Genomic DNA, 10,694 nt, shown 5'->3' with positions numbered 1-10,694 from the left:
TAAGGCTACTCATAGAGCACTTCCAAATGCTGCAAGCCACAGTCAAGGCAAGACACAGAACAGTCTTAAAGCAGCATGTTTCTTCCTAGGAGCCAAGTAATAGCTCACTGAGTAGTTTAATGCATTACCACGTGCACAGTAACTGCCTGCACAATGCATGAATGCACAGAATAAACTACATCTCTGCTTTCTAACCTTACTGGACAAGATTCCCAGTAGACAGAGATCCAGATCTCCCCTGTGGAGATCTTGCGTGAACACAGACAGTGAATTTACAGTCAATGATGACCTGTGACTCAGAGGCAAAGGCCAAACCTGGAAGCTGAAGGGAAGCTGTGAGGAATCACACTAGCAAAAAGTGCTTCTTCATGGCAGTCTGCTGAGTTTGTTTGCAAAGCTATGAAGAGAACTTTCAGGAAAGCCATGGGTTCAGTTGGAAATAAAACAGAAAAAAAGGCACAAGGGATTCTAATGAGGTTGAGAAAAAATGATGTGCTCAGTGCAGCCAAGATCAGTAGCTTAAAGGTTCAGGGCAGAAGCTTTTCCAGCTGCTCAGGACTGCATCCCACTCTTTCCCCACAATGTGGGCTGATGCTCAGTAAGGTCACATGGTGTTTCACATAGCATCATGGTTGTCAGCACATGGACATGGGAGGCATAACATAGAAGAGAACACTAGCAGAAAAGAGCAGAATAAGGAGCTCATGTTCTGTGGACAAAAACCCTCCAAAATTTCCACCTCCTCTGGGACAGTGCCTGTGGGTTGCAGTGTTTTCAGTCCTGCTTCCCCATCAAAGAAGCCTGTCACTCCAACCTCTTCCACTAGCCAGGGTTTTCAGTAATGCCAGGCAACAACTTGTCTGCCACTTCCCACTCAAGTTTTCACACTCCTGTTCTTCCCAGTGTGCACAGCACACAGAACATGCTGCCCTGCTGGAAGGGCATTTTCACTGTGGTTTTCTTGCATCACAAGTCAGCCCCATGTCACAGCTCCCTGTTTCCTTTGTCATGTCCCCCCCACAGTGCACCTTTGCACAAGGCTGCCTACTTTTCTGTGTGCAAATCCACTTTCCTGTGTGCAAACCCACTTCCATCATGCTTTTGGTTTGGAGTGCAGCTCAAAGCATGACTGTTGTTTCCACAGGGTGGTTGAACTAGCCTTCAAAAGTTTCTGCCAAGAAGAATCCTCCTGACACACACCACATCAGGCTGTGCACATGATTCCAGCCTTACAGACACATATAATGATTAAGGTAGAAATCACTTTTCCTCCTGCCATAAACCAGTGCCTCTCAACTTACCCAGATGCATCTGAGCTCTTTATATACAGACTTGCAGAACACAGAACTCTTCATGTTAAGTATTTCATGGTGGATGTTGGTAAAATCTGATGCTCTTACTAAGCAGGAAGTCATTCCAAATAGCCAGAGAATTACATGTTTTTTCTTTCAATCGAGTGCTTCCCTACTAGTGGGAAATACACTGAAATACATTGAAATATTACATTATTTCTTGCATTGAAGAAATATTGAAGAAATTTCTTGCATTTCTGTTCCTAATAGAACCCAGTTCATCTGAATTGTTTTAAAATCATGTCTAAACAGATTCCAAAATACCAGTACCCTAAATGGAAGAGGGAGATGGGGAGCAGAACGAAGCTCCTATAATTGAAGATCTGCTACATTTAGTCACACGAGCCAATGGGGCTGAATGGGACTCACCTGAACATACTGAGGGAACTGGTAGAAGTCCTCATTGAGACACTTTCCATCATTTCACAGAGTCATAGATGGGTCAAGATTTAAAAGTACCACCAGTGGGCCATCTAGTCCAACATCCCTGCTGTTTACCTGTAAAGCCTTCAAAATTGTCTCTTGCAGCATTTTCCTGGAGAAACTGGCTGCTCATGGCACAGATGGGTGCACAGCTCAAGGGCTGAGAAACTGTCTGGATGGCCAGGCCCAGAGAATGGTGGTGAATGGAGTTGTGGAGCTGCTGGATGGTCACAAGTGTTCCCCAGGGCTCAGCACTGGGCCGGTTGTGTTTAATAACTTCAGCAATCTGGATGAGAGGATCAAGTGCACTCTCAGTCAGTTTGCAGACAAGACCAGGCTGGGCAGGATATTGATCTGCTGGAGGGCAGGAAGGCTCCAGAGAGATCTGGACAGGTTGGTTTGATGGGTTGAGGCCAAGGGTATGGGGTCCAACAAGGCCAAGTGACAGGTCCTGCACTTGGGTCACAACCCCAGGCAGCTCTACAGAGCAGAGAGGCTGGAAAGCTGCCTGGAAGAAAAGGACCAGGAGGGGCTAGTCAACATCAGCTGAACATGAACCAGCAGTGCCCAGGTGGCCAAGAAGGCCAATGGCAGCCTGGCTTGCATGAGCAATAGTGTGGCCAGCAGGAGCACGGCAGTGATTGTCCCCCTGTACTCGGTACTGGTGAAGCCACACCTCAAAGTCTGTGTTCAGTTCTGGGCCCTCATTACAAGACATTGAGGCACTGGAATGTGTCCAGAGAAGGGCAATGGAGCTGGTGAAGGGTCTGGAGAATGAATCACAGGAGTGGCTGAGGAAGCTGGAACTGTTTAGCCTGGTAAAGAAGGCTCAGTGGGGACCTGAAAAGTAAAGATGGGACAGACAGTAGAACAAGCAGCCAGGTCTGGATGCAGTGGCAGAAATCCTGCTGAAAATCTGGTCATGGCAGGGCAAGAGCACTTTCTTGAACCTGTGTTTTCAAACACTTATCTTCAAGCATAGGGAAGTTACCAAGCTCCTTCAATGCACTGCTCTTTGCGCCTCCCAGCACTGTTAAAAAACCTATATCATAAATTCCCAGCAGTGATGAAACCAAGTGCAGTGGATGGAGCATGCATTGCATCATGCCAGTTTTCTCAATTCAATCTCAGAATGGAGATTTCACGTATTACACGTTGTAGCAGTAGATTTTTCTCAGTCCCTCTGAAATTCTGCCTATTGTAGACCAAGGCCAGAGATTTAAATGAGGTAGTGATCACAGAAAATTCCTTGCTTAGTTCTGCCTGACAATAAATCTGATCCTGTGTTACCTCCACACTGCATTATGCTGAAAGAGCCCTTGTGATGCTGAATGTACAGATGCTATAACAAGTCATGTGTGCCATCGGGAAGTGCTAAAAACCCCACACAAATCCCATGGGCACAGCTTGGTCAAATGCTACACGAACACTTTCAACTGTGACTGTCTACCTCTGTACTACAGGACAAAAGGTATTTAATAGACTGTACCTACTGCAGCTTAAAATCTGCTCCAAAATATACAAAAAGCTAACTCCATTTGGTTATAAAGCATACAAAAGTAGAAATATTAACAAATTCAGAGAAAGTGAGAAGTTTCTGACATAGGAGAAGCTAACACAGTCCCCTGCTGGAAAAATATTGCAAAAACGCTATTTCTGTATTGTTCATCTCTGTCTACTGCAAACACACAGCTATCACAGGCTGCTTGGCTAGCAATACAATAAGAATATCACTTGGCTAGCAATACAATAAGAAAAAAATTGACTGTTTGGGGAATTGCACCAGGCCTGCATATGACAGTAGAATAGACATTAGGAAAAGGTTTGTCCTGGTTTCAACTGGGACAGTTAATTTTTGTCTTACTAGCTGGTACAGTGCTAAGTTTTTGATTCAGCAAAATGTGCTTCCTTTCCCAGGCTGGTTAGCACTGCCATGTTATTGGAAAGCCAGCAGATATGCCTGCAGGTGTGCACACCCACACAAATGGGGACAGATTCCAGACAGCAGATACCCCAAGTGGAAAAGAATACCAGAAGTGAGCTCTGCCATGCACAAAGGAGAGCCTTTGCACATTCAACAGAGAAACACAATGAGATCAGTGAGAATGTGCAGGAACTAATGGGAGCACCTGGGCAAATTTTGGACTGTGAAGACCTGCACTAAGTAATTAGTACCAAAGTTGTAACTACTCATAGTAACTTGCAGAACTGTAGCTCTTGTGTCTTCCTAAGGACACAAGAGTTAGGCCTGGACAGTGGCTTTAAGACAGCCACACAAGGTAAAATATGACAAGCCTCTATCCCTTTTCTAGATGATGAAGCATGTCTTGCAGAGCAAATTCATCTCAAATTTCATATCAGCATTTCTCCAAAGTGCAAACTCCCCTTTTCTGGGACCCTTCAGCATCAGCACTGTGGGACTTAGGGAGTATCTACAGATAAACACATACACATATTAACCCACACAAGCCCTGCCTATTGTAGTGAGGCCCCTCACTCCCACAATCAAGGATTACATGCTCCTTCTTTTCCCTTCTCATGACCTATCACAGTGAGTGAATTTGTGACAGTGGGTAACAGCAAGTTCTGCACCTGAATTTCTGAGCTTGGTAGGTGTAGCAGGTTCAACAGGATGTAACTGAGACATCCCTTGAACAAGCAGGACACAGCTAAACCTCAGACAAAATGGTAGTGCCTTGAGGAACACCCATTTTAGAGTGCAGCAGTGAGGGAGAAGTGCAACAAAAAGTCCTGTAAACACCCAGGTTGGAGAACAAAGGGAACAAGGTGCTAGAGGTGCTGGAGAAGCTCCCCTGCAGCCTGTGGAGAACACCACAGTGAAGCAGGTTTCCCCTGCAGCCCATGGAGGACTCCACACTGCAGCAGATGCACTGAAGGATTCTGCAGTCCATAGTGAGCCCTCAGTGGGGCAGGATCATTGGCAGGAACTGTAGCCCAGGATGAACCCACCTTGGAGCATATCTATCCTTGAAGGACTGCCAGCTGTGGAGAAGACCAACACTGGGGCAGAGAAAAGCATGAAGAGGGAGCAGGAAAGAGGAATTGTTATAGACAGACCAAAACCCCCATTCCCACCCTCCTGCACTGCTTGGTGGGGGGAGAGGGGAAGATAGGGGCAACAGAAATGGAAGAGTCAAGTTCAGCCTAAGTGGGGTAAGGGAAAGGTGGCTTAGTTTTTTTGTTTGTGAACAATAGGAAATCAGTGTTTTTTATCTCAATGCACAAGCTTTTCCATCTTATTCCTTCTCCCATCTCCTGCTGAGGGAGAGGTGTAAGAGTGGCTGTGTGAGGGTCTGGCAGCCAGCAATGGTCAACCCACCACAATAAAAAACATTCAAAAAGAAAAATCCCCAAAACACTTCAGGTAACAAGGAAATGACCATTTCAAATTGTGTAAAATATTCATCTTAACAGTGATGAACCCAAAGAAAAGTTGCAAAGTGAGACTTCTGAGAATAATTATAAACTGCTACAAATAAAGTCCTCTGTTCCAAGTGTATCTCCTTGCTGAACTAAGCTGGAATAAATCTATCATTTCACACACCCAAGATGTTACTAATCCTGTCAAATGCTTTGTCCAAAGACTGAAACCATCTTTTCAAACAAATGGCTCTCTGCACTTTCCTCAACCCATCCCACCATCTGGCATAAAGCCACACTGATGATTCTGCTACCATAAAAATCACCCCACTCCTCCCATTTCAGGCAGCATCAACCCCAAAATGTCTCTATGGCACATACATCACAAATTTCTGTCTATTCAGATAAATCATGCATGTAGACATTTTTTACTCAATTGATGCAGTTTCTAGTGTTTCCTGCTTTTTTTCCTTTCACTATTTTCTGTCTTTGATCTCCTCCATTTCTTACATTACCTGAGCAGGTCAGGTTGCCAAATAAAGTGAACATTTCTCAATGTAAGACAGTTAAGATCCTCCTCCTCACCCCTCTAAACAACACTTGCTTTGTTTTTATTTTTTCTCCAGGAATCAATTTACTATTATAATAGACCATGAAAAAACTCTTTCAAGATAGTATAGCAGCTACTAAATTGGAGAGGTGCTTATTTGTATGAATGGCAAAAAAAAAAAAGCAATTTCCCTTTATCTCATAGCCCACATATTAGATGAAACATAACACTTCATAGGGTAAGGGAAAAAATTCATGGTTTAATTACAATGTAGCATAAAAGCTTTAGTAGTGGATACCAGGATATTATTGTGACATCTAAACTAGAGTTCTTCACAGACACTGTAAACAGATACTCTAAATTCCCTAAATGATTTGCATTAAAAAGGTTTATACAAAAGCAGTCAGTTATTCAATCTTTAGGATGTCATGACATGGTGAGACAAACACACATACATCAGTAAGTACAGAGAAATGTTATGCTACATTTTGGACAGTTCAGAACTGAAAGTGCTTCACATCTATAGGATAAGAAATGGCTTCATCTCCTCATCCCTAAATGATGAGAGCAAACAAACAACCCTTTAATAGGTTAAATAAACAGTGCCCCATTTATCCATGCTTATGTAAAGTTTCCAACAATTCAGAAGGTCCATGGTGACATTTACAATCTATATACACTGTAACAAATTGTCAATGAAAACAAGTTCAGGTACTTCTTGGTTCCCTAAAGTCGGAAGCTGCTCTCTGCACTAGAGACAAAAGCTACCTACAATATTAGGTCAGTTTTCTTTTCTGCCTCCTTTTTCTTGTGTGTGTGTTTGTGTAAAAATTAGTCCTCTCAATCCACCTTGAATAAAATCAGTCCCTAAGTCCTGGTCATATTTAACAACTGCTTCATCCCAGTGTTTAAGGCATGTTCATTAGATGTCAGTGTAGGGGTACTGTCAGAAATTATAATATCACAGGTACTAAGAGTCAGCAGATTTACATAGCAACACCACTCTTTACAATATAATGCAAAAGAAATTGTTATGATGGAAGTTGTTCCTGAGTTAAAATTTGCTAAATACTACTAAGCTTAATGTTTTCCTTTTATACTTCTTCCTCTGGAATGTCCTTTCACATCTGCTCAAATGAAAATTAAAAATCTCTCTGAAAATACCCTGGATGTCAAAGTGAAAATGTTAGCAAAATTCTAATTATATTGATTTTCCCACGTCTAAATTTGGCCATGATAGTATGCATTTTCAGGGGTTAGTATCACTTAGTCTTTAGCAAGGATATTTTCTAAACGTGAAGATAAATAAAATATCAGTCCACAATTTTGTGCAAATATCAAAGGAAGATTTTGGTAACAATAAATTACAAATTTAAAGTTCTGTGAAGATATAAAACTGGTAATGTAGATATTTTTCATTTTCTCCTCCTTTCAAATTAAAGGAAAACATTTTTAAACTGCAGGAACACAACACACCTACAAATATATTCACCTTCCTAAAAAAAACAATTTGTCTACTCAGGGTTATGAAGCATCCATTCCTACAGAATTGTTTCTCAAGTATGTAATCATTGACAGAATTTCCTATTTTAAAAAAGCTGTTCTTGACTGAAAAAAGTGGGTAGCTTTAAAAGTAGATTTTTCATTAGATTCAAAATGTGCATTACAATTCTTACAACCCAAATCATCCTGGCTCCAACTCACTAAAGTTTGTACAAACATTTGCTGAAGTCTCAGCATTACATTTAGCAGGCGTTAAAAGAGCAGTAGAAAATCAGAATGACGAAAGGTGTGACTCAAGTCTGTGCTATACCTGCACTTCTGACTCAACTGAACACAAACCCCTCAGAAAGCTGCACTGTCTGGAGAGAAATCCAAAGTTTGATGAAATCCATGAAAACAATGAGCTTTAATGGGATTAGTATTTTAAGTGCTTCATCTGAAGCTCACCGTTTGCAGTGATGTATCATCCATCTCCTATCTTAAATACAAGAAACTGCAGTGATTGCACCTATCAGACTAGGGAATTAATGTTCCTTTATGCATTTTAAAATCTGTCAGCAGTGCAAATTATGAGTTACAGTACGATTAAAAAAAAATCTTCCACATTTCTTTCCATTTAAATCCCAGTAGGACAGAAATCAGCAACATGCAAAGAAAAAAGGGTGGGAAAGGAATGACTGCTTCCACAGTATGGGAACTCCAAAAATTATATAGTGGTATAGAAACAAAGCTCTGAATGAAGTTTGGCCTAGTCCATGTGTCTTTTGCACAAAGGTTAGCTAAAATTTAATTGCTGTGACCATAAAATATAAATAGCAACAATTTATTCACATAATTCTGGATTAGATTGATTTTTTCCTTTAACAAACTGTATGATCTGTTATCAGCCAGCTGTATGTTTAAGCACAACAATAGAAACTGTAGTACATAAACACCTAAAAATCACAGTCATAAAAAGCAGGCAAGTACATCAGTCTTTTGGTGGTCAAAGCACAATAGATTAGTCTGCCAAACAAGTGTATGTGAATGTCAATTGTGGGCATTAGATTTGCTAAAAATTGTTTCTACTGTCAATAAACAATTTCCTGTATTTTAATACTGTTCTTAAGGAACTGTAAACTGTTTAAAGTAACAGGTAACAGTAAAGGATTTAAATATAGTGGTAAATAGGAAAAATAGGGGTTTAAATTTGCATGTGTGGTGAGTGGGTAATTTAGAAGTAATTCATAATTATCCACAAAGAACTCTGACCTTTCTTAGGTAAGACAGTACTGCCATCATTTCTAACACTTGTGACCATTATAATAACACAAGAAGAAAACCCCAACATATCAGCCCTGATACATCAATCACATATGCATTCTAAATTACAGCTATTTACATGAAAAATATATATTTAATTAAAAAGCCACTGAAAAACATGGACTTTTAGTCAGGTGCTGCACTTTCTGCAAAATGAGGTAATTTGGATGCAAACAAATTAAGTTTAGTAGAGTTCAGGATCCACAGTCTCCATGCTTAAAGTACAGATTGCTGCAGTAAATGGCTTGACTCTTTCTGTATGTTCAGAGCAAGAAATCACTAGATCCAGTTAAATCCTGTTTTATAGTGCTCTTGATGCAACACTGACTAATGTCAGAAGGCTTCCCAGCTCAGTTCTACAACTGGTCTTTCAATAGAAAGAAGAAGGGGAAAAGAAAAAGTGGTTATAAGTTGGTTTCATCCCAAGATGGATCATTCATATTCTTTAAAACTTTTCTAACAAGCTTCTCCAAGTCCTTGCGAGCTCTTTGTTCCTCTTCTAATGATTTCTTCATCTTTTTGTTATCCTGTGCAACAGAGACAGAGATATTACTGGTTGGCTTTGGGGGCTTTTAACAGATCTCACTACACATACACTGTCATTTAAAAACTCTGAAGGCTTTTCCCAATAAAACTGATATTAGCTGTACAAAAGCAAAGCTTCTATTAACTTCACAAGTTACACACAGTTATTTCACACAATGCAACAAAAGCTCCCAAATGGAAACTGAGCTACTTCCTATTTGTACTTAGGGGGCCTTTATACAGCAAGTGCTACTACCAGATGGCCAATAATCATGAATTCTTCTGCTCAAATCTGATCAGTGAGGAGTAGAATATATCTGTTGCTAATGGAGAAGGGAAATGAGCAGTAAGCAGACTAAATATCCCCTGTAAGAACCTCCTGTGATTTTAACTGGTCTCAATCTCCAAAGAGCTTAAAACTTAATGCAAATCAACTTGCTTCATTAGGAATGTAAATAGTTGAAAGGAGTATCCTAAAACCAATACATTCTCTGAAAAGTGTTTTGTGACCAGATTTTAAACTAGACTGATGACTTCCAGCAGTCTAAGAGTAGTTTGAATTTCAAGGAACACCATCTCTCCACATGTATATTAACAAGTGAGTTCTCACTGTTTAGTGCCATCAGGCAATATTGAAATAAATGAACAACAGGACCATAAGGATGACAGGGATCAACCCACAGGAATGCTCACATTGTTTAATCCTGTACAGGTCAAGGTGATGCTGGGAATAGTAGAGAAGCAACCAGAAGGTAAATAACATGGAAATAAGGCCCCAAGACAAGTCTAAAGGTTTAACAAACACAGGCCTTCAATCCAAGGGTCCAACTGGACTCCCTTTATGCGTCCTTTACAGACATTTTAGAAAAAGGATGAGATCATAAAACCATAGAATGAGTTGAGTTGGAAGGGACTCATCAAGATCATTAAGTTCATGTCCTGACCTTGCACAGGACACCCCAATAATCACACCATGTGCCTGAAAGCATTGTTCAAATGCTTCCTGAATTCAGACAGGCTTGGTGACCTGGGCCTGGGGAGCCTGTTCCAGTACCCAACTACCCCCTGGGTGAAAAACCTTTTCCTAATATCCAACCTGAACCTCCCCTAACTCATTTCATGCTGTTTCCTCAAGTCCTGACACTGGTCACCAGAGGAGATTGGTACCTGCTCCTCTTCTTCTCCTCACAAGGAAGTTATAGACCACAATGAGGTCTCCCCTCAGCCTCCTCTCCTCCAGGCTGAACAGACCAAATGCCCTCAGCCTACACAGCTTCCCCTCAAGGCCCTTCACCATCCTCATGGCCCACCTTTGGACATTCTAACAGCTTCAATGTCTTTCTTTTATCATGGGACCCAAAACTGCCCCCAGCACTCGAGGTGAGGCCTCCCAGCTCAGAGCAGAGCAGGACAATCCCCTCCCTTGCCCAGCTGGCCATGCTGTGCCTGATGCCTCCCAGGACAGGGTTGGCCCTCCTGGCTGCCAGGGCACTGCTGACTCATGTTCAGCTTGCCATGGACCAGGACCCCCAGGTCTCTCCATGGCACTGCTCTGCAGCTTCTTGTTCTCTAGTCTGTACACACAATAATGGTCTGTCACCTCATTAACTGCATTCCCTCCTCAAGTCTGTTAAGAAACTTCATTATTTGGAAAGTTC

General features: G+C 41.5%; 1 protein-coding gene across 5 annotated transcripts in view; it reads right to left on the bottom strand.

Moving 5' to 3' along the window:
- Nucleotides 1–5,945: 5,945 nt before the first annotated feature.
- ARHGEF7 (Rho guanine nucleotide exchange factor 7) overlaps nucleotides 5,946–10,694 on the bottom strand; it is a 116,530-nt gene continuing 111,781 nt past the window's right edge. For all 5 annotated transcript variants that reach the window (XM_036384079.2, XM_036384054.2, XM_036384070.2 and 2 more), the window contains one exon: nucleotides 5,946–9,038. In XM_036384079.2, the coding sequence (XP_036239972.1) occupies nucleotides 8,916–9,038 (123 nt within the window). In that variant the 3' untranslated portion in view covers nucleotides 5,946–8,915. The remainder of the gene's footprint in view (nucleotides 9,039–10,694) is intronic.

Source organism: Molothrus ater, chromosome 2 (assembly GCF_012460135.2).
Source record: "Molothrus ater isolate BHLD 08-10-18 breed brown headed cowbird chromosome 2, BPBGC_Mater_1.1, whole genome shotgun sequence".
Taxonomy (NCBI): Eukaryota; Metazoa; Chordata; class Aves; order Passeriformes; family Icteridae; genus Molothrus; species Molothrus ater.
This window is presented reverse-complemented; position numbering and strand designations above follow the sequence as displayed.